Source organism: Aphelocoma coerulescens, chromosome 3 (assembly GCF_041296385.1).
Source record: "Aphelocoma coerulescens isolate FSJ_1873_10779 chromosome 3, UR_Acoe_1.0, whole genome shotgun sequence".
Classification (NCBI taxonomy): domain Eukaryota; kingdom Metazoa; phylum Chordata; class Aves; order Passeriformes; family Corvidae; genus Aphelocoma; species Aphelocoma coerulescens.
In genome coordinates this window covers 34,205,880-34,231,054 of record NC_091016.1, presented here as the reverse complement: position 1 = coordinate 34,231,054, position 25,175 = coordinate 34,205,880, and the positions used below count along the sequence as shown (strand labels likewise).

Genomic DNA, 25,175 nt, shown 5'->3' with positions numbered 1-25,175 from the left:
GTAAACAAAATGCAGAAATACAGCTTGCTCATCTATCTTGGATAAGAGCTCTACCCACAGAAATAACTGCAATTTTTAATTCTGCATGGGGAGAAAGGGTCTAAACTTCCACATAAATCATCTGCTGTAATATTTCACAATCTGATTTTCCCTGGCATAAGCCTAGGCAATGAGGCTGTGCTTCTGGTGCAAAGGACAACATCTCCTGGAGATGAAACAAGCTACTTGATTATGGTATCTCTAAAATTGCAAACAAAAGAGACAATCAGTGCTTTTTGATGTGGACATCTGTCAGCGGAGAAACAACTGCTAATTGTCATGTAATAAGCATACCAGACACTTCCATAGCAGCCATCTTTCTGGAAGTCAAGCATGAAAAAAATGTTACTCATCCAAGCACCAAGCATATTTTGTCTGAATCTGGCTGCATTTCTGCAACTGTTTAAAACTCCAAAGTGATACAATGCTCTTTTATAGACAGATACTTGAGATCAAAATACTTAGCCAAAATACGGCAAACAGTAATGGTTTTTGTTGGCATGTGGTTAAGGTATCTAGCTTTATATTCTAATATTTACATTTTAGTTTTAGAAGCAATGTAGGTGTAGTGAGAAAAGGTGCTGGTATCTCACATAAATACAAGCACGTGGGATTTGTAGAGAATTGGTTCAGCAGCAGAACCATTCAGTTGCACTTCATTCAGAGAAGTCCTTGCTCCCACAGAAGCACTGTAGGAGCTGTCAGTTTGGCAGCTACATGGCTCTACATGAGCTCTGAGCAATGCTGAAGCAGCGCAATGCTGTCTAAAAGCCATGTGTGGGGAGAATACCTAATGCTCTTTGTGTGAAAGGATGGACTCTACACAGCCTGCCAACTATAGAATCCATACATGTAATTTCCTAGAGCATCTGCATGCTTCCTTTGCAGGCATGGGCTCATCAGCCTGTCACTTAATTGAAGAGAATGGAAAAAATAGCTGCAACCTCTCCAGGAACAACAGGTAAGGCAATGTCTTCTAATGACTGAACCAGGTTTGAACCAACCAAGAACTTCTTTGGAGCATCTCTTGTTTAGATGCTACCCAAGCTGCCTGCACTACAGACCAGTTATTTTGGTGGTTACAAAGTTTGGCAGTAGTCTAATGATGGATACTGTATTTGGAATGAATTTTCTTAAGGGCTGCCAGAGAACTGCTTGATCATCAATTAAGTGGGTTAATCTCTCCTGATTTCCAGCAAAATGGTAAAAAACTCGACTGCCTAAGCCTAACAAGCTCGGTAACTGCTGCAATCACACAGAACCATACACATAAGATACATTTTAGCACTGCCCAGAGTCCTAAGCAACAAAAACAAAATAACAAACATCATGAAGTCTTTTTTATCCCTACGGAGTGAACAGAACGCTTAGAGAGCAATAAAAGCTCCAGCACTGCATCCATTCTCTAGTCTAGCAAAGTCCTTTCATTTTAATGAGGTTGGTCTGCTTTTCTCCCAGGAGGAATAGGCGTGGGTATATTAAATGAACCAGCCTGCATCTTAGAGATACCCAGGGAGGCAGCATGGAAAAGACCCATGGTGTCTGGGGAGCACGGGAGACAGAAAATGAGGAGAGGGGCATCTTCAGTTGCTACTGTGTCAAAGCCTCAACAAAACACAGACTCCAGCAGCAGCAGCCCCTGATGGGGATGATGTACTTGTAAAACATTTACATTTTCAGCAGGATGTTTCTAATTAAACTGAATTGGTTTGCACACCTGCTGGGAGTGACTGCTCTGCACCTCATCTTGCGCTTCTACTTGAGCACAGAGGATGGAACTGCCGAGGCTACCACACAGAACTGTGTTCCTTTTGTGCACTGACAGTAATTGAGAAAATGGATGGCAACAGCCGGTTTTGTGTTTGCTACCGTTCTAGGAAGCACTTTATTTTCTCTCTTTTTTTTTTTTTTTTCTTTTTCCCTCCAGATCATCAGAGGTTTTACAGCCCTTCTGCAAGACTGGGTGACTGACAGGGCTTTGTGTAGTTTCCTGACTGTAGGACATTACGATTGATGCTGGTATTAAACCACTCATGTCCGAGGAAGGAACCCGTTCAGATCCTGGCTAGGATCAGATCGCAAGGGAAAGGATGGTATTGAAGCATACCATGGCTGGTAGTGCAAGGCACAACAGCCAGCTGTCACTAAGCACTTCTTACCCTGTTTTATGAGCACAGCCTGACTCAAACATTTTAAGAAAGGGTTTTATTGATACTGTGTTATATTGTCTGAGGCATTTATGGTTTTGCTCAGAAAGGTCTGAGACAACCAAACCTCCAGAGAAAGCTGCTAAAACTGTGTGGACAGTCTGCAGGACTTCTGGCTTATCACTGCTGTCCTAGGCTCCCTTTCTGCATGTTTAGGGAGCCCCAGCAGTTGTCAGTGAGATGTAAGTCATACCTCAAAAGAATACTTGAATGCAATGGCCTTGTTGTACTGCGGCATTGCCCTGCCGTGAAATGAGAAAAATGCACTTACTGTGCCGAGGCAGCAGGTCAGCATCCCAAATGTTCTCCCCTCCAACAAGCTCACTGGGTCAGAATAATTCTGTTTTGGATTGTACAGGACAGTCTCCTGGGTAACACGCTTCACAGCAATGCTTGGGGGGAACACGCCCTTGAATGCAAGGCAGTCAATGAGATTTATAATTACTGTGTTTTATAACCTCGTTCATTCAGGCAGGGAAGGATACTGCTGAAGGGAGCTCAAACAAGAGAAATCATCTATCTGCAGCTATGCAAATAATTGTTGTTAATGTGGTCTAAATCCCAGATGTCAAAAGGCGCTCTTTTGGCCACTGTGCTGTCCAGAGTCACACGAAAAATGCACACATTGGTTTTAAACTCAGGTGGCTGTAGGACGTGGAACTCTGACTTCGGCTACCCTCTCCCAGAGAAGGGAATGTAAATTCCACTCTGTATCACTGAAATCTTCTGACTGCATTAAGCGAAGTCTTGGCTCAAGGCCAGGTCCCAGCTGTCCCTGTAGTGATAATGACCGCTCTCCCCCGGGGTGCTGGGCACAGGCAGAATCCAGCTGCATTTTCACACACGCACACATGTAAATTGTCTGAACACGGTGGTGTTAATGCTTCTGGGATGGCAAACTGAACCTATAGATGTCTCATCAACAGCGAGCCCCATGCAGAATGCATTTTATTTTTGGAAAAGCCTGGAGGTAAAAAAAAAAATCTCCTGGTACAGTTTATCTGATGCTTTGTTTTTGAGTGTCCTTGATGCTTAACAGCATGCTATCATCTCTAAAGATTAAAAACAATCCCTTCTTATTGCTCTGCTGGGTATTTTCAAAGAAATTCATGCACAGATGAAAACAAATAAAAACAATGCCCAGTGGCTCTGAAGAGATCCTGGGCCTCTAGTTTCAAGTAGTCTGGAGACAATTTTAAACAAACACAGACCTCCTAAAATCCTCAGCTACAGCTCCAGTGAGGACATGAAGACAAAACTTCAGTAGCTTTAACAGGGTGAGGCTGTTGGAGGATTTTCAGCATCATCTCCATTTTGTGGTTTTTAGGGTACAGCTTAACTAAGATCTAGAGTTTATCACATGCAACACTGGATTTTCATTATTTCTTAAACTGGAGCTTCAAGTTAAAATAACAACACCTTGGTTCAGACTTGGTTTAAAGAAAAAATCAGAGTAACCAGGTTGGTTTTCATGATGTTCAAGTCTGGGGTTTTTAATGGACTATGGCAAGGGTGGAGAAAGTCACCCTCTTAACATCAGTGCAGGACTGGGGCCCAAAACGACTGAATTAAACACAGTGAAAACTGAGAGGGCCTCAGGCACTGATGAAGGAACAGTTCAGCTCGCTTCAGTTAACATGTCTTTTGCTTTTACCCACTTGGCTTCATTGTTCCGAGGATATGGCCCAGTACAAGAACGAAATCCCTCCCCCAGCCCCTGTTCTGCTTCCAGTGTTTGCTGCTGGCTAGCTCTGATGGACAGTTGCAGGATTTCTCTTAAGGAGAAATCTATGTGACACTGCTGCACTTAGGAAAGTCTGAAAACAGGTTTTTTTCTTTTTCTTCACTCCTGCTTCTGCACTGGCTTTGCTCAGACTGGAAAGCACTCTGCCAAGGCATACTTGAGGGTTTGGTTTTTAATGGCTGGGCAAAATCATTCACAACATCACCTGTGAAGCAAAATAATTCCAGATGGAACTAAGCATAAGATGCTTGGGCCAAGCACACAAAGTTGAGTACATGAGTATTGATTTAGGGGTGTTTGTGGTATGAAGGATAACAGAGATAATACTGAATAAAAAACCATGCTCTCTTGATGATAAACAGCCCCACAACGCAGTGTATCACAATGCACAGAAAGGAGGACACAGCAGGTCATCTTCAGATTATTCCTGCTGCAGACTTTCATTGCATTTTTAGAAAAATCTCTCATTTATTTCTAAATTAACCTTATACCTGCTGTGCACTGCCCACCTACTTTAGTGCAGTTGAAATTTCTTTGCTTTTAAGTCTGTATGTTGTCTGGGGTGTCGAAACCCCTCTCATGTTCTTGGACAGCAATATAAAAAAATCCCTCCGTGGCCCTCCCTCAGCCTCTTTAAGGCATTAGACTGGTTGCTTATCTGTGTTTGTTAACCTTGGCCATCCCCTCTGCTCTGCTGTGAGGCCAGTGCTGCTGACCACACTGCTGTTAGTTGGCTGCTTGTGGCATAGAAGCACTACAGCAGCATTTAAGATGTACAGCACTGCAGAAAGGCAGTTACTTTCAAGGCTTTCTTTGCCTCTTCTGCTTTGGATGGGGATTACTGGAAGCACAGTGACTTGCTTTGGGAGAATTCATTTTATCCTGTCCCTGGTTTACCTCCTGAAGTGCTGTTTTCCCAGCATACTGGGGGAGCTGTGGAGGCATGAGATACCTGTGTTGCATGAAGTGAGGGACAGCAATGTTCAAGCACGGTTAGTTAGGCTTGTCAAAGCTCTATGCAGCAGTCCTAGTCACCTGGGGAAGGGGGGCATGTGGGGCAGCCACACCCACACAGCTGTTCCTCTAACCCCCCTTCCCTTGAGAAAAACAGCTCAAGCCTAGGAAGTGTTAAAGGCATGCCATAGACTTTTCTTCCTTGCCCCAAGCACTGGGATATTCTGCCATAGTTACCTAAAAGCCATCATAATTCCTTTTAATTTGAAAGGCTTCACCTTTCACCATCTATGGTATCTGAGCAAAGGAAGTCTCTCCTAAAGGGAGCTCTCTTCTAATAGGAGATAGGGAGAGGCAGTCCTGGTTCTTCTCAAACTGTGACAGGCTCTATGACCACTGAGATGGAAAAAGTTTGCAAATCGTCTAGTTCAAAGTATGCAAAAATAGCAGGGCTACAATTCCAACAAGGCTGCTCTTCTGTCCCTGCTTGATGCCAGCTTGTGAGAGTGAAAATGAGTAGTGCAAGACTATCGAGACTTAATCCACTGTAGAATTTCAGTTGTATGAATTTCATTTGAAAGGATTTATGCTACATGTATGTATCATGACTTGTCATTGCTGCCTGCACTGACACTACATTATGTGAGCATTCTTATTCCAGAGACTAGCTGCATTGATAAAATCACTTGGTACAGCTGACCAAGCTAAAAATAAATATATAAAAAATAGGCTGGTTTTTGGCTCAAGGATCTCACATATACACCATTTTTACTTTGTGATGCTGCTATTTTTGACGCTGCTATTTTATATTTTCTGGCTTGGGAAAGCTAATTTCAAACAATGGGTTAGTTGCAAATCACTTCCTTTGATTGTTCTTCCTTCACTACTCAAAGTATGAGATAAGTTAAAATTATATATGCTTCAAGTTAGTCTGATCTGCTGTGTCAGCCAGCAAATAATCTATAATACAAAATTTCTCAGAGAACACAAAACCTGTGAGCTAAGAAAGTCTTCTAATCACTGGTGACTATGGTGAGGTTAAAAAAAAAATTTCAAGTTGCAGAAATGTGAAATTAACACCTATCTCAAATACTTTACAATCATTTATCATTAGTGGAAAGCAGTCCTGAGTTTTCAAGGTTGCTTGGTCAACATATTTGTGGTATTCCAGGAACAGCAAGGAATGCTAAGGTGAGGGTTTCTGCTCCTGAAGCCTGGAATTCTCCAGGGCTTGTGGGTTTTACTGGTCTCTCTCTAGATTTATTTACTTTTCTTGCTCTCAAGGCAAGACTGTTTTCAGGCAAACAGGATACCAAATGGTCCATGAACCCAGTGCTGATGATACTGCAGGCAATTTTGCTCTTAATGTGCATGAAATATGTGCAGAATCTCTTACTCTCACTGAAGTCACAAGGAGAAGTGGTATCTGCTTGTACTGCAGAAGCCTGTCCTGAACTATCCTCGTGTAAATAATCTCAGTTCAGAGAAGATTTAAACGCTGTGGGGTCTGGCTGTATGTTAGCAGATCTATAAGCTCTCCTACAACATCAAGCTTTGAGCCTCACAATGCAGAAAGGGATTATACAGGACTTTAGAAATGCTTCACTGTGGCATTTGCTTAATGTGACCTAGCTTCTTTTGTCTGTATTAGTCACTCCTGTGCTCTGCTGAGCTGCAAGTGACAGCCTCAAAGAGAAAATACCTCTGCTGGCCAATCTGCCACAAAAATTACTACAAAAAATAATTATATGAAGTACAGTGACATCTTCAGAAACTCTATATATTTTGCTAGATACAAGGGAATAATACTACTCTCAATCCCATTAGAAGTGCCAAACCTGCTCACCATTAGCTGCTTTGGGAAACAATGGCCAGAGGGGTATTTACATAAGGATGAAGGTAACTTTTCTCCAAGTTTAAAAAAACTGCCACAATCTCAGAGCACCTTGAGAGTTTATTTTAGATGCAATTCCTCGATCGTCCTTCACTACCAGTTTGGTTTAGCCAGGTTGGTATGTTGTACTAAACGTGTTGAACAAGTGCTGTATTTCACTTGGCAAGGCAAGAGGGGCAGTGTGGGAGACCTGTACATCAGGAAGAGGCTTGACTGTCTAGAATTGAATGATGGTGATAACAGGGTTGAGTGTTTATGGGTGAGAGTCAGGGGGAAGGCCAGCATGGCAGATATCCTGGTGGGAGTCTGTTATGGACCACCCAACCAGGATGAAGAGGCAGACAGAATATTCTGTAATCAACTGTAAGATTAAGTCCTACAATCCCTCGTTCTTGTGGGGGACTTCAGCTAACCAGATGTCCACTGGAAATACAACACAGCACACAAGAAGCAGTCTAGGAGTTCCTGGAGTAAGGTTTCTGGGGTTTGAGCTAGAGAAATAAGAGGCTCAGACAGGATCTTATCACTCTCTACAACTACCGGAAAGAAGGATGTAGCCAGGTGTCTCTTCTCCTGAGTAACAAGTGATAGACAAGAGGAAGTGGCATCAAGTTGTGCCAGGGCAGATTTAGGTCAGGTATTAGGAAGAAATTCTCCAATGAAAGGATTGCCAAGCATTGGAAGAGGCTTCCAAGAGAAGTGTCACCATCCCTGGATATATTTAAAAGATGTGTGAATGTAGCACTCAGGGACAGGGTTTAGTGGTGGACTTGGCAGTGCCGGGGTAACAGTTGGACACGGTGATTATCAGAGGTCTTTTCCAACCTAAACAATTCCATGGTTCAGCTGTATTCTGTCTCTAGTGCTGGTTCATGTCATATTCAATGCAGGTGTTAAAAGTCTGCAAGACACAGACTGGCTTGACAGGTTGTGGAGAAGAAGGGCTCCTGTTGCTTGTAACACAAGGAGAGACAGACCACAAGAGTAAGTTCACCACTGAACAGCAACAGCATGTGCTGTGCTAATACATGGAACAGCAGCTTCTCCTGACCCTCAGGGTTGACAGGCCCAGGCACATGAGAGCCAAAGCAAGGATGGCAGTGTCCCAGCATCTCTCAGTATTAGGGTTGCACCGTGAGGTTTTGGTAGTGTGGGGGCCAAAGGGGTGGCTAAGTCAACTCCCCTCTCTCTCCATTTCAGGTAGCCAGCACTGCCCTTGCTCAGCCTCCCACTCCACTCACTTCAGGATCACTAACTGCTTACAAACAATGCTTCACTCTTTCAACAAATCAGACTCCTCCCTCCTGCCCTCACCTGGCTAGTTCTGCAAGGAAAGTCTTCTTTGGAATCTGGCTCATACCTTCCTACTTTGCTCTATCCTGGGGCACAGCCCACTTCCCAAACAGCCTTGGGGACCTGTTCCCTTTCCAAAGCACCAGACCTCAGCCAGTCAAGATTTTTCAGGCGATGCAGGAGCTGCTCCTTCCATCTAGGGTTTCATAACCAAATCTGAGCCTGCTAAAACCAGCTGGCACTATGCTTCATGTAGCTCTGATGTCCACAAGTACGTGTGTGTACACAGAGGCACACACACCACGACGCAATGGAAGGTGTGGCCCTGTTGTAGGCCACAGAGGATGCCAGACCCATTCTAACAGCTCACCTGTTTACGAACAAACAACAAAAGCATAAAATCACATCACAGAGCCTCCTACTAAAGGTGTCTTCCTCCAACAGCTTTCCAATGACTAGTGAATTCCCAAAAGGCCTAACTTGTGAAAAAACCCCAAACCTAAGCACTGTGTGGTTTCTGGTAGGAAGGGCACTGTGAGTTACTGAAAAATTCAGTCTTGATACAAAATCTCAGCACAACTCGGAGATGGCAGCTCTATATCTTATTTAACCATTGAATAAACTTCAATTTCCACTTATTCTGAGTGTAAAGGCTTTACTTGCTGTAAGTGGTCGTTATGTGTGATTCGCCTCTGGCCCTTAACAACACAGGTCTTGCTTGTGATTTCTGTGCCCCGGTCTCCCTGCAGCTTTAGGAGGAACTGCATTTGCTGAATAGTGACATTTTGCACATGGCATGTAATAACCTCATGCAATTGTACAGGCTGGACACCAACTGGGGAGAAGTAGCTCTGCAGAAAAGGACTTGGGGATGCTGGCAGACAAGGAGTGAGAACGAGCCAGCAGGGCACCCACGCAGTGCCCAAGGCTAATGGCTTACTGTGCTGCATTAGGTAATGCATCACAGCAGACTGAAATTAAGTATTTGTTTCTATTTGGTTCATATCTGGAGCGCTCTCACCAGTTTTGCATTCCTCATTTATGAAAAGATGATGACAAACTGGAGAAGGATGGGTGAAGGGCCACTGAGATGGCTGGGGAGCCATGATATTATGAAGAGTTTGAGAGAGGAACATTTATTCAGCCTTTCCCTCTCCAGGCTAAGGAGAGATTCAAATGCCATCTTCAGCTATCTAATGGGTGACTGAAAGAAAGACAGGACCAAACTTTTCTGAGAGGTGCTCAGTTGCAACAGATTAAGGTACAGCAAGAAAAATTCTGGTTGAGCAGCTACAAAGAAAAAATTCTTCACAAGGAGTGTGCAACATCAGAACATGTGCCCAGACAGGTGGTGGAACAGCCATCCTTGGAAATACTCAAAGCTCAGAGCCCTGAGCTACCTATATCAAATACAGATATCTGAAGCTGACCCCACTGCGAACAGGAGGTGGGACCAGATGACCTCCAGAGGAAAGGTCCTTTCTCACCTGAATTCTTCTATGATTCTAATGTGCCTCATGACATGTGTGCTAAGATACTAAGAGCACTTAATATCACTGGTGTCAGGTATCAGCAACACTTTCATCAGCTGGAAAACTACCGAGCTGACTCAAAATATTGTACATCTTGTCTAAATGCAATTTAAAAAGGCACATGGCAGTTTCGTGTAGCCTTGTACCATGCACACTGACATTCAAAACTAGCTGAGTTGGGGGTCTGTTCCCCATTTAGTTCAGAGTTTATATGGAGCTTGCCTGTTTCACTGTAGATCTTACTAAGGCTCACAAAACAAGGCCCTCCTTCAGAGTCACATTAACCACAGCTTAGATTTTGAGATATCAGAGCAAAGCTGACACAGTGCAAACCTAACAAATCAAACCCTAAAACCCTAAAAGACTAATGTTCCTGCATAAAGAAGCAAATCTCACATAGAGCTCCACAGACCTGCCTCTTCTTTTACTGCTCTGCTCTTAGGATGAAAAGAGGAGCAACAGGGCAGTGATGTCTCTCCACACTGGCATCTATTATGGTAATGCTAAGTGCTAGCTCCTATCACCCCTGTAATCCCATTTGGGAAGCTCTGCTACAGCATTTACATTCTTATCTTTGTTTAGTCAGTGCTGGCAAATAAAAGCATAAACAAATAATCTCCACTGTACAGCTTGGTAGTACTGAGATGTTGCCATTCGTGTTTCAGTTGCTTTTTATTTGCAGTCTCTTATGCTGGTGACAACCTTGGAAAGCAGGTACAGCCTGAAAAGTGATTCAGCTGAAAATGGATCTTTTCATGCCTTTTTTACTCCAATGAATGCTGAACAGGTGAACACAAGCAAAGGGAGAACTGGGCTAATTAAGGAAACATCAAAGCAGCAATTTCTCTGAAACAAGTCAATGTGTTTTACCTCATTTCCTGCCTTAGGCCATGCACTAGGAGATACTCAATGGCCTCGTGATATAATTTGAAGAGGTATGTGATCTACACAAACATAGGCACCCACTTTAATTCCACAGTCTTTCTGTATCTTCAGGGGAAGAACAGAGTGAGATTTCCATAAGACAATGCAGAGCAGCAGCCTAACAAAAGGGGCTCTGCACCAATGCTGGAGAATCCCTCTCTCTGGGCAACAGGTAGAAAGAGTGACCAACTCTCCAAAGGCTGAGAACCAGGCAAAGTGAATTTTTGCCACATAAATCAAAATTATCGCTTCAGACTCTCAGAAGTAAAGAAGTAAAGAAGTAAAGAAGTAAAGTAAAAAAATTTGTTTATTCCTTACACAGCCAATGGCTATTAAGGGAAGCATTACCTATCTGACTTCCAAAAACACTAGTAATGAAGACTGACTTAGGCAAACGTTGTATTTGACAATGCCAGTGAACTGCAAGACTCCAGAGAGCAACCACAAGACAGAGATGCTCCAGCCTGTTTCTGATTCAGAAGCTCCCAGTTGGTATGCGGTGCCCAATGACTGCCTCCAATCCATGCCCTTCCAGAGAGAAGAAAGGATCGGCTAACTGGTCATAAATCTCCCCACTGAAAGATGATTTGCTTGAAAATCCCCTGTTGTTCTGTCAGGAAGCCATAGAGAAGAGGTGCAAATCCATTAAATTACATCTGGCAGATATACATCTAAGAATACATGGCATTGGTGATACAGGGAAACTACCACGCTATACCTTCAGACAGCTCATATGAGTATCTCTTTCCAAATTAACATTCTTGCCATCTGATTCTCATTAGACTCACTCAACTGTTCCATTAATCTTGTATTTTTCCTCCCAAGGGATTAACATTGATTTTTTTTGTCTTGAGCACACACAGGAAGGTCATACTGTTTCCTACAGGGTGGATTCATTCAATCAAGAACTACGCTATTAAACCCGACTTGATGTTACTGTCAATAGAGCTGAGCTGCCACAATGCTGTTTAAGAGAATTTCCATGCAACTCTCCTGAGTCCAGCTACATCCATCATTCCACTTCACGACACACTAGACACTCGACAACTCATTAAAAATATATATAAAAAATGGAAGTCAGGGCTGCATCCCAGGGAAGCCCTACTAACATTCAAACTCCACCTCTAATTTAAAAAACAATAAACAGCAAAATAATTACAAAATGCTTCTGAGAATAGAAGTTCTTCAGCAGAAAATGAAAATAGGAAAGCAGGACAGAAGGCAGACCTGCAAAACATTTTTAGCTGCATATTCTGCATTTCAGGTCACAGGTAAGTACATTGTTAATTCAGTCACTGGTGGTCTGGGCAACCACTAATCTGGGTTTGGTAAAGTCCTGCTTTTGGGGTGATCCAGTCTCTCCCTGATAAATTGATCAAGCTGAAGTATCAGAGGGATGAGACTGTTCTTTCCACATCATGACCAAGAAGGCTGCTTCAGAACCTCTCTGCACCAGTGGCTGGGAACCCTCTTCCATCTGCAGCAGCAACTTAGAGCAAAGCTGCCTCCTCTAGCTGATGCAGCTTTCCTCTCCCCACAGCATTCCCTCTTTGTTTCCACATGTACCTGCAGAGAGCAGATGTATCCCTTCCCAGTCTGTGTTTTATTACCCTGACAAGTCAAGCTCTCTTTTGCCCATCCCTGAGGATCACAGGTTGTTCATCTCCCTGTGGCTTCCCTCCTGCACTCCATCTTTTTCCAGCCAGGCATTCTCTCAACTACTTTGGCAAAAACAGGCAAAAGTCACATTAGGAATATTGAACAGCAGCTCATTGATAGACTAGAGCTTTATAGAAGCATGAGGAAGGACAAGAGGAAAGGAGCAAGAGGAATGTTTTCAGCACGTAAAAAATGCACAAGTTTAGATGTCACAAAGAGCAAACAGGAAACGTGTAGTAAGTTCCTGCCTCAGGACTTGAGTTTTCCAAAGGGCTGAGGACTTCCTCCCAATTTCTTGGTCCTGGATTGTTTGTTCTGTTGTTTTCAGATACTCCCTCAACACCACCGGAACAAGCTTCTGACCTAAGTGCACTTAAGATTCTTAGTGAATTTTACCTTTCTTGGATAAAATAGCAAATAAATAGTATTAAAAAAGCCATCAAAGTTGGGTTCACGTCCTGCAGAAATCTACAGGGTGGAGAGAGATGAAAAAGGAAGAAACATGCTATTGAGCAGCTAATGGAAGAAAAAAAAAGTGATTTTAACTGTGTCTGAATGGTCAATGCTTTATCTTGGTATTTTTAAAGTAAGCAGCAGTCTATGCTTTTTTCTGTCTCTTCTATGTTCCTTCCAATTCTTTCCCCTCCCCTTCTCTTATGCACCTATATATCACCATCTGCCTGTTCTCCAAATGTACTGGAGAAATGCAGTGCATTGAACAGAAAAAAAAAAGTAGCGAGAAAAAATGCTCACAGCATACAGGGACATCAAGGGAAAACTTGTGAGGTGGGCTGAAATGCTTAAATGTTTTGTACTATCAGAGCAGTCCAAAAATATCCTGCTGGATATTAGGACTTAGCAAATTCACCCTTGCAGTGTTTTCTTGTGCACTCCATATTAGGTAGACCTAAGAGAGTCCCAGTGTCTGTAGCTCTCAAAGCTGCAGTGCAGAAGACGTCACCGGTCTTCCTCTGGGTGGCTTGAATCTCCTGTTGACTGTCACTATTACTTGCTTAAGGAAGGAAAAGAAAAAAAATGTGCACTTTGTTCAAGGTTGCTCCATTTTTGGAATTGCTTGTAATGACTGTTGCTTTACTGCACCTTCTACCTTTAGGTCTGTCATCTCTCCCTTAAAATCCAAACCCCCTCTCACCAGGGAAAAACTGCAGAACTGTACTGGTACAAGGGTGTTCTGCTTGCACTGAATTTGCAGAGCAGGAGGATACATTCACTGCCAAAGAAAGGAAGCACCCTCCCACCTCCCTGCAAAAAGCTATTTTTTGCAGGCGTTGTCATATCTTATCCCCAGGAAGAGGAGAGGGCTGTGCTAGAAAGTTGTCAGAGTCACATTTGCTTCTGTTTTACTCTGTCCTTCACAGCACCACTATAAGAATTTATCAATACAGTTGAGGGCAAGGCACACCACACAGGCACAGCATATTCCTCTAGCGAAAAAAATCCTTGCTAGAGGAGAAACAGTTTGCAGATCTGCCTCCTAAATCCCACTCCCATCACAATAATGTTTGCAGCACTACTTATATTTAGGGACATAAGGGTACTCAAAGCTGTAAAGCACATCATTTGTGCTGAACAGTTGCAGTACTTTGTTCAAAATAATTTGTGGTCCCAAATCCCATATGAATAAAGGAATCTAGACATATAACTAGAATAAATAAGATTTTGTGCTTACAGCGTGTCTATCATCTGAAAGTGTGTGCAGATATTAATTAAGCTCCACAAACCCCAGATGAAGTAGATTAGTAGCTTCATCCCTGTTTCACAGAGGTTTAGAGTAAAGTGTGACACATAATCGGAGCTGAAAGTGCAGCAGAGCTGGCCGTGCCAGCGATGGTGAGAGCCAGGGCTCCACCTCCTCTCCAGCCTCTCCACTGAATTGCCTTCAATGGAAAATGACTGAGTTGCAGTTCTTTGCTCTCTGGAAGAGAAAGGCACGCCCTGTTGCACAACAGTAGCAAAACCCCAGCCTGAAGTGCTTCAATAAATACCAGGAAACGGTGCTTACTTTGGGAAGAGAAACCTGGAGCTCTCTTGTTCTCATACATTTGCTTTGGGTGCTCTGTGTCTCTCTTTCTGAGACACCAAGAGATCCCCTCTGCAGCAGCACCTCCCAAACAGCCCCAACAGCACGGCTCGTGGCTCCTCAGGCTTGGAGGATATGCTATAAGGAGTATCTGAAGCACTTTAACATGCAGTATTGGTTTATATATTTCTATTTCTATGCCTTTTTACTATAACTCATAAGCCACACCAACCCAGGATCAAACAGACAGAATGTAATTAAAAACTGTAGTCAATATATACATTCAAACCTTAAAATAGCCCTCTCTTGAAGCAGGTTTTACATTCTGTTTTACATTTTACATCTGATACCACCCAAAATATTTAACGTAACAAACATAAAGTATATGTCTATTAAGGAAAAAATCCCAGACCCTTAGAAAGTATTACTAGTAAATCTTCAGTGGTTTTGTATGTTAAAGAATAGTTATTTATTTTGCAGGCATTACCTACTGAAATTCAAGTTCTTATGACAGCAGTTTCTCAAAGATTCCCCTTAAGTAGTAGGTGTGATAATGAAAACTATTTCTCAGTATCATAAAATAGTACAACTGTCCAATTCCTCAAAATTGCCCAGTCCTTAACTCTGCTTATTACCTTTGCCTAAACAGGAGCAAGGGGAGCAGCATCTCATGCAGCCAGGAAGAAGTCTCTCCAGAACAGACAAAAACAGGTCGCTCGCTGTGTCTCTCTAGATACAATTATCCACCTAATTACACTTAGGACAAATGCACAGTTGTCCTAACGACTGGCAGATGCATTTCAATTGTGATGTTCAATTCTCTGTACACAAATATAAAAAAATGAGCAAGAAATGTCACTAGAAAATGGAAACAGACCATGGCATACCTATCTACAAAATAGCCAACAAATTGGGTAAACTACAGATGTGAAGCAGCTCCTTAGAAGATAAATAACTCTATTAATGTGAAAACTATGCTCTTTCGTTCTCACATTTAAGCACAGAAAGCATTCTAATTTCAGTTGTCAAGGTAAAAATGGTTTTAATTAGCATCCTAGCTACCTTATAAGACATACAGACCTTGGTATGATGGAGCCATGATAATTTACCCATGCAGAGAATCTGCCCTGTGATTTATATCATTACTGCATGACAGCATGAAACAAATCCCCAGGGAAGTAATGCATGTCATCCTTGAAAATATTAAGCAATCAAGCTATGTTTTATTATGTGAATGGATGCCTTTGAAAACAAGGATGCATGCACCATACTGTGAGGTAAAATGAAATAAATGAACAGAAATAATTCATTTCCATGTTCTAATCAGTAGAAACTGTAGTCTTCAAATTACCCTGATGCTACCAAATGCGAGTCTGGAGACAATAGGTTGACTCTTCTACTAAAATGAACATGAAATTGCATCTTAAGTACACAATGAAGGCCAAATTAAACCGTCCAAGACTTTGCAAAGTCTTTTTATTCAGCCCTTGCACTCCACCGAACAATTAAGAGCAGAAGATTTAAATAAGGCATCATATAGTTTTTAAACGCTCAAATCTAATCAAGAGCAATGCACTTATCTTAGGCAAAAGGAACATAATCTAAAAAAATCTGTTCTCAATCAAGCTCTTCAGCTTCTAGCATTACCAGCAGAGCAAGATTTGTGTTCTGCCAGCTAAAAGGATGTCTCTGGCAAGCAAAATGAAGTGTATATATATATCTATATATATCTATATATCTATATATATCGGACTAGAACGGCACACTTGCTGGCTGTGTTGTATTCAGACTGGGACACCGACATCTCTGCAAGAACCTGAGACAAGTGTTACACTTCTTACTGCTATTATATATAACCATGCATTTATCAGAGATGCTGACCATTCAGAAAATAAAATCCAGCCCCTACAGGCATGAGGAGATGGAAACAGAGCTTTGATAACAAAATCAGGTTAATACAAAACAGCTGAAATAGAACATTGTATTTCTATGAAAATGTATATAATTACATGAGTAAAAGACCAAGGGGTGGAAAGGGTTTTTTTAAACACTGCATCTACGACATTGCCTTTAAAGCTAAGCTATTTTTCTCAAAGCACATTATTTGTTCTAGCCTGCTCATCTTAAAAAGAACTGTAAGAAGTTCAGAGAGAGGTAAGAGCAATGATGAAAGGAACAGAACTGGTTCAGTGACAGATACCTGCAAAATCAGTAATGGAAGGGGGATGAGTAAGAATCAGCAGTAAGTTACGTCTTCCAAAGTGAGAATAAGGTGCATCAGTGTGGCTAAGAAGAGCTGCATCAAGAACATAGAGAATTTGGCAGTTCTTTGTACAGCAGAAAGGAGACCTGTGGGTCTCCTTGTCAAAGGATATTGTGGATGATGAAAGCTCTAACACAGGTCAAGACAAGCTCATGAAGGAGAAATCCACTGGGAATTACTATGCAAGTAGAATCTACCTCTGCTTTGGGATGTCCCCAAGCTAAGTCCTAACCTTAGAAGTACGACACACGCCTGCCCTGGCCTCATTCTTTCCTAGGCACTTCTTTGCCACTGCTGGTGATGAGGAGTAGTTGAATCTCTGGCCTGACCTGATACAGTCATGCCAATGTTATGTTTAGTATCTACTTGCAGAAAAAATTCCTGGTAATAGCTTCAGATTCACTTTGGCAGGGGAAATGACCGGATGAAATGCACATTTGCAGAAAAGGACCTGGTGAACAAGCAGCTGGCCATGGGCCAGCAATGTGCCCTTGCAGCAAAGGCAGCTAACAGTATCCTGGGCTGCATTAGGCAGAGTGTTGCCAAAAGGTCGAGGGAGTTCATCCTGTCCCTCTACTCAGCACTGGTGAGGCCACACCTGGAGTACCGTGTCCAGTTCTGGGCTCTCCAGTACAAGGAAGATGTGGACATACTGAAGAGAGTCCAGGCAAAGGGGCACTGAGATCAGTAAGGGACTGGAGCACCTGTCATACAAGGAAAAGCTGAGAGCTGAGACTGTTCAGCCTTGCAGAGGAGAGGGGACGCCTTATCAGCACAGGTAAATATCTGATGGTAAGGTGTAAAGAAGTGGAATCTCTTAGAACTTCTCAGGGGTGTCCAGTGACTGGATGGGCACAAACTGAAATGCAAGAAATTCCATCTAAACATTAGTAAAAGCTTTGTTTATTGTAAGGGGGATCAAACACTGGAAGAGCTCGCACAGCAGTTGCTCCATCCTTGGAGATAGTCAAACCCCAGCTGGACACGGTCCTGGTACCCTGCTCTAGCTGAACCTGTTAAGCAGGGAGTTGGACTATAAGATCCCCCAAGATCCCTTCCAATCTCAACCATTCCATGATCCTGGTACGTGGGTGATACCTTCCCAACTGCATTTACCACAAAGACCTTCTCCCATAAAAATAACCAGGACTTCCTGTGGAAAGGCCACAATCTACACTAATCTTGGAAAACGATGGTCACCAAACAGCCTACAGCCAATTTGTTGGCCTGGCTTAGGAGACATAAACCCAGGGGATTGGGAAGCTTGTTTTTCCAACTTCAGTTGGAGAGTATTCTGTGACTGTGAACCCTTCCTGTATGGCTGCCAACCTGATGTTTCGTGGTGCAGATGACAGCCAAAGAACAACTCTCTTGATTAGCACAACCTCTGTTAGCTGTAAACTCTCTTTGATTTCGTTATGGAACAAATCAAGTATGTGTTCACAAGATCATGCTTTCCACCTGTTCATGTGGTCACAAGAAAACATTATGAATAGGGACACGTTACAAACAAAACCCAATATATTGTTCACTTTGTTTTGCTATCAAGGATAGGGATGAGGTAGTGCAGACAGCTACATGGCATTCTGATACCAACCTTACTGCCCTTGCCCCAACCTTCAAGAGAAGTAAAGAATCATCAGTTTTCCACTGCATTCAGTAATATCCAAGTATAAGTCAAGAAATTTTTTTGCTTTGTTTTGATGGTATTTCTTACTGTTTTCATTAAATCTGGCAGAGTGATGGAGATGAGGGTACCCATTTCCTTCCCTTTGAAACAAACGATTCTTTCTGTTCTTCCCTGAACTAAAACACGTTGAGAATTGCTGTGACTTGACAAGGTGCTATGTGAGATGCATGCTGGGCAGGAATCTTCCAAATATCTCAGTTTTTAGTCTGACTTGTAGTATTACATATAGAGCTTTAGGACTTAAATCCAATGTGCTGGCATTGATTTTCTCCTCCTCTGAATCAAAAGTGAGAATGGTACTGAATGCACTGTGGCTGAGAACTAACAAATTTCAGTGTCTTTCTCTAGTTACATACAGGTAGGTGGATTTGTGTATCGCTTTACAAGGAGGTATCATCTACCCCAGCTTATGTTATATTTTCTGACTTGGTTGGGCACATGTCAATTCTGTTATCACCATCCCAAAGCTGTGTATTGCATGATGTTATATAACCAAATTTGGTACATACTGAAAGAAGTAAGTCATAGTTATTTGGTTGTAGAAATGTGCTGTCAGAGGCCACAGTGTAAGACAAGGAGTTATGGACTAAGCTCTTGTTTCTAGACCAGCAAATATACCTGCTCAGTAGAAACTCCATCAGCCCCTGGGAGGGAGAAGTGCTCTATGACCCCTGCAAGCAGGGCCCAGAAGGAGCCTGTGAAAGGGAGGAAGAAAGGAACAGGGCTGTTCTAGTAAAGGAAAGGATGACAGAAATATATGAGACAGCATCAGGAGCAATGTGGAAAAAGAACCCTAGCAAGTCGTATTTATTAAAGAAACCATGGTCTCACAGGATGTGCAATTTTTAGGAGTCAACCCAAGCTAATTGTTTCTGGCAGCAAACAGCTATCTAACCAAAGGAGTAGTTGCTCACCTCACCAGGAGTATGCTTCAAAGAGCCCTGAAAACTGATTCTGTATGTCTTTGACAATGAAAACAAAATTCCCCAACAAATATACTTCCTTAGATTAGGTATTAGCCAGTATTACTTACTTTGTAAAGGCCAATGGTGGATTCCTGATACAGGTTTAAGGATCCAGTGACACCACTCAGAAACTGCAAGTGTTACAGGAAGCAGCAGAACTGTGTGGTATTTTCCAAGTGCCCGTGGTTTCCTAACCACAGCACTGGACACCAAGTGCCAGAGGCCCCTCAGATGAAGCAGAGCATGGCACCCACCCCCTGGAATGCACTTGGCACTGCAGTGCTGCTGCACGGTGCCCCTCTGCCATGCAGCAGCGTGCTTTATATGGAAAGCATGCTGATTTGACAGCTATTGTAAACACCCTACAGTCACAGCAAAACACAGCCATTTTCAGCTGTGTAGAGAAACAGACTGTGTGTATTATGGTGGTGAGTGTACCTCGTGTAAGGGTGAAGTTACTGACACCCAATGGACTCATTCATTGCTAGATCTGTGCCCTTCATTTAAAGCCAGCAACACTCTTCAGGTTGGATTTTTCCAAATATAGATTTGACAACCCAGTTCTGAGAGCCCAGGGGAAGAGACATGACTACTTTGCTAATTGATGCTGATACACCAGGGAGGCTAGGCACTGTCTACAGCAGTTTTCCCTTTAAGTGGACTAGGTCAGTCGGATGACAATTGTACCAAGTCAAACTAATTCTCACAACCAGATCCTCTTTCTCTAAATTATTACATATCCACAACACTACCACTAGAGTGGGAAAACAGTGTATCCAAACTGGGGGGACCAACACTGAAACATGTGTGAATTTAATTCCAGCTGCTTGTGTATGTGTCTCACATAATTTCAAACCCTTTGGAATTAGTTGATAATCTAGTTTGCCCTCTTGCATAATCCTAGACATGTATTTCCCTCCGGTAGGGGACTGAACATACTGTGCTCAAGAACTTGTATTTTTAATAAAAGTACAGCTAGTACTTGGCTAATACATACGTTTCAGAAAGACATTCAGTTTTCTTCTGATGGCCTCAAGGAAATTCAGAATTTACCACTTGTTACATTACATCCTCAATTGCATAAACACAGTCTTAAGTTCTCCATGGGGACAGTGTCTCATTCAGTACACAGGACAAAATCACTCAGCTAGCAGCCATTCAGTATTTTATTTTCGCCCTTTTTATTTGATGCATAGCCCTAAAAGCCTTGTTTACTGCACATTATTCCAGCTCTATTCTGAAGGCAGAATGATTAATTTCTTTACAGACTTTTCTATAGTGCTCATCAGATGCTTCTAACTTGTTATGTGCAATTTCCTAGCTTTTGGAAAAGCACACAAAGGAATACCATTATGTGCCATCATGTAACTACTGCCATGATTCATGGTATCAGCAGGGATAGACCAGACCTTTGCTATCTTAGCTAACAGGTGTGAACCACAGGCTGCCAGCAGGGCCAAGTTAAAGGAGGTGAGGTACATGCTTAAGTAAGTGATTTTCACTGGTATTTGCTGGCACCAGGGTGGGAAGATCCAGAATCTTAAGCAGACCGGAGCACATGGAAAGGAAGTGCTCTTACAGGTTCCTGCTCCTTTGTCATTCTCCTAAGACTGACCCCTTTATTTCCTTTATTTCATCCTTTCCAGCATGTCCACCCCTCCATCTATGTGTCTTCTCATCTTATCTTCCAGCCTTATCTGGGGTTATCTATCTTACCCTATTTTCTATCTATCCTTATTTCTCTCACTTTGTTATTCAGTTTCTTTCCTCTTCCTTACTTGCTTACAGACTGAGTCTCTGCCCCCAAATTTCTCATCTCACTGTCTTTTTCAACTCTTGTAAATTTTACATCCACCCTTGACCAAAACATCATCATAGAATACTCTGAATTGGGAGGGGCCCACAAGGACCATCGAGGTCATCTCTGGGTCTCACACAAGACAGCCCCAAGAGTCACACCATGTGCCTGACAGCATTGTCCAAACACCTCCTGAACTCTGGCAGGCTTGCTGCTGTGACCACTTCTCTGGGATGCCCATTCCAGTGCCTGACCATCCTCTGGGTGAAGAATCTTTTCCTAATATCCAACCTAACCTTCACTGACATGTCAGGCCATTCCCTTGGGTCCTGTCACTGTCACCACAGAGACAGAGCAGTGTCTGCCCCTCTTCCCTTCACAAGGAAGTTGCAGACTGCAATGAGGTCTTCCCTCGGTCTCCTCCAGGCTGAACAGACCAAGTGACCTCAGCTGCTCCTCATATGGCTTCCCTTGGAGATCCTTCACTGTCTTGGTTGCCCTCCTTTGGATACTCTCTAATGGTTTAATACCCTTATATTGTGGATCCCAGAACTGCCCCCAGCACTCGAGGTGAGGCTGCCCCAGAGCAGAGCAGAGTGAGACAATCCCTCCCTTGCCCAGCTGGCGATGCTGTGCCTGATGCCCTCCAGGACACGCTTGGCCCTCCTGGCTGCCAGGGCACTGCTGGCTCACATTGAACTTGCCACTGACCAGGACCCCCAGGTCCCTTTCTGTGAAGCAGCTTTCCAGCCCCTTGTGCCCCATGCTGTTAGGTACACCCAGGGCTGTCCCGGGGCAGGTGCCCTCATGAACCCACGCTGGCTGTGACCAACGACTGCACTGTCTTTCAGGTGTTTTTCAATACCTGCCAGAATAATCTCTATAATTTTACCAGTCACTGAAGTGAGACAGACAGGCCTTTAGTTACATGGGTCATTCCTCTTGCCCTTCTTGAAAATTCCTAGTGTGAGGGGAATAAGCATTCACAGACTCCTTAAAGCTTTCAGAAATACTTACCTACTAAGCATATATGTGTTTTTTAAAGGTTACAACTTGGATAACCTAGGAAAGATTTTCTCAGGGATGGTAAAAAGTACATTTATATGTTACCCATTCCTAACAAAGCCTGGAGACACTAAGGCACAGTAAAGAAGATATCGCAGAAGCTTTTAAGGTTTCTTCTTTAGCCTCCTTTTCAGAAACAGCTAAGCCATGTTGGGACAACATTTTCTGAAGTAAACTGGGTCAGAACATCTGCGATGTGCACCTTGGAAATTTTTATTCCAAGTTATTAAAGTTTCAGAAAATTGCAAGCAAATGAAATGTGAAGACACAGGATGTGGTTATGTCCATAAAATAAGACAAAAATGAGAGCTATTAGTATCATGTTGGCATCTAATTCGATGGCTTTTCTAGTATCAGCAACTTCTCTGAAATCATGACACAGAGCAAAGAACATCATTCCATCTAGCTAGGTTTTTACTGAGTGAATTTGTAAAGGCTGTATTACAACAACAAAGTAATATTATTGCCCCATGGAAGCCTGACGTGTACAGCAGTCTCATTCATTGCTATTTCTGTACTGAACATTTATTATTACCAAATATCTTGCTCTTTGCCTGTAGGTTCTACTATTTTCTCTCAATTGTAACTTCACTTAACATTTGATCTCTAGTACACTGATATCCCTTCACTTCTGGAGCTGCCAGCAAACCTCATCAGAACCAAATTTATGCCAGGAGATACAAATGTGCTAGCAAAGACACTAAGCAGTCACATGGACATAGAACTCCTGTACAAATTAAATTAGTCAAGACAAACTTCTAAAATCCCAGAGAGACTTGGTAAGGGCTACAGTTAACAAGACACACCACTGATGAAATATGATTAACTGTTGTGATTTCACAAGAGAAGTGGGTTTAGGTCTTCCACAAAGCTCTCTGTATAATTATTACTGTTATTAAGCTCTAGGCCCTGTGTCTGGAAAACAGTTTGTTTTGGGCTTGGTGCCACAGAAAAAGAATACTTGCTGGGTAGGAGTGTTACCAAAAAAACCCCCACAAATGTGGAGTCACTGGAACCCTACACAAGGCTGGAACTAAGCTGCAGCTTACGACAGTAACAGATGCATTTTATTGTAAACTCTTAGTTTATCTTGATTTGAGTAGACACAAGAAATCAGCCCAAGGTTTACAAACCCCATATCTATCTATCTATCTATAGTTACTTAGTTCAGATCTTTCAAACATCAATGTACTGCTTATTTAAAATGCACAGCAGTTAGTAGAAAAAGCAGCAAAGACAAAGCAGTGAACTGACTTCCAAAACTATCAGCCTTTGTCAACTAAAATATTTACTTTTGACACAAGTCCTAATTAGTCAAAAACATTCAATCCAGTCTTGAAATAGAGGTTCAAACTACCCAATTTATTCTTGGAACAGTCACTTGCTCTCAGGATTAGGAAGACAATGGCATCCAGAGCAAGCATGAGCCCTCTCCCCTCTTATTACAGTTAATCAGGGACATAAATACTATAATGGAGCTGAGCCCCTGCAAACTCACCAGGCTGTGCATAATTTCCACTCCAGCTGGATTCACTGTGAGCGCTTCATCATACAATTGCTTAGCCTCCTCCAAATTGCCTTTCATCTCTGCAAGCCTCCCACGCATGTACAGTACAGCATGAGATGTGGGGAAAAGACTAGCTGCCTCCTGGGTACAAAAGCCTGCTTCTTTGAGGTGCTGCTGTTCCAGGAAGAGTTCAGCTGAAGGAAAAACAAAACACCAAGCCATAAAAATAAAGCAAAAAGCACCCTACCATTAAATGAAATGAAGCAGAGACCTTTCCTCATATTAATTATACATCATCAGCCTTAAGCATATTAAAACATGAGGCCATGATCCTGCACAATGCTTAGTACTATGGTTAGTGCTTCCTATCATGACTGGATTCACTGAATGTATCTTTGCCTAATGCTAAGGCATCTGTATGGATGTTCATGGACACCTCTGGGTGGTGTCCTGACAGAGGCCCTAAGGATTCCTCCACTGCTGAACTGAGCCCTAAGGAAGCAGGGCTGGTAGCTACTTGGAGTCATCACATACATTTCCAAAAATTCTGTGGGGGAAAAAGAACAGAAGAAGTCATCATTGTCTACTGAGAACTTCAAAAATGTCAGAGTAATAGGATACATCTGAGATGGACACTAGATAACTTACTTAAAAGAGTATTTTCCCATTTAAAAAGATGATTAAGTGTTTTTCTCTGCTTATTTGGCAAGTTTGTGAGACAACTATCTTCATTTTTCAGAGACTGTTAAAATCAAAAGACCTTTATAATATAGATTTATTTATATTGTGTATTCACCCATTTACATCCTCATACATTACAGAAAAACAAAATACACCTCTTGGAAGAGACTGCTCATTTACTTGCTTGAACTATCAGCAACTATGTTAGTGGTTTTCTTAGAAAAAAATATGTAACAAGCATATTTATGTGTTTGAATGTCAACTTGTTAATATAATAATTTCTCATGATAAATTTCATAACATATCTTATGGTTGAACTTTAACATTTCTCAGGATTTGGACTAGATGATTGTGGTGTTGGACTGGATGATTGTTGTAGGCCCCTTCCAAAAGAAATAGTCTATTCTAATTCTAGATTTATTAGATATTAATTCTTTCAAAAGGTCAAAAGTGATACTCAGTTTTCACTGCCACATGTAATTGAAAAGGGAAACTGTTTTTTTACATATATATATACACACACACATGTAAGCATGTATGTAGATAAAATAATTCTCTTACTTCATACAGCAGGCATTGCTCTTTGATCCATAATCTGTGTTCTACATGTTCTCACTGCAAAAACTTGTTTAGTGTCTTTTTTTTTTTTAACTGATGTCATGCAGTAAGTATTGACAGTTCAAGAGTCCAATTCAAAACTACTAATTCAGACTCCAGATTTAGAAAAACTATTCTGAAATTAGACACAACCTTAAATGTCCTGACTTTTAAAGGCAGTGAATAGTCTCGGGAAGTCTCTCTCTGGGAAGGAGGAAATAAGAGTGAAAATTCCTCTTGAACAGCTTTGAAACTGCAATTTCAAAACACTGGGAGACCCAGATGACTGCGGGGACTTGGCATGGTGATGTGGAGCTTGCTA

At 42.3% G+C, this 25,175-nt stretch overlaps 1 protein-coding gene across 5 annotated transcripts in view; it reads right to left on the bottom strand.

The window, feature by feature from the left end:
* Positions 1–25,175, bottom strand: part of TTC7A (tetratricopeptide repeat domain 7A) — a 190,653-nt gene that overhangs the window by 17,671 nt on the left and 147,807 nt on the right. For 3 of the 5 annotated variants that reach the window (XM_069009784.1, XM_069009783.1, XM_069009787.1), the window contains one exon: positions 23,567–23,769. The exons of 1 other annotated variant lie outside the window; for it this stretch is intronic. In XM_069009784.1, coding sequence (XP_068865885.1) covers positions 23,567–23,769 — 203 coding nt within the window. Of the gene's footprint in view, positions 1–14,758; positions 15,109–23,566; positions 23,770–25,175 lie in introns of those variants that run through there. One more of the 5 variants, XM_069009785.1, reaches the window with a different exon arrangement.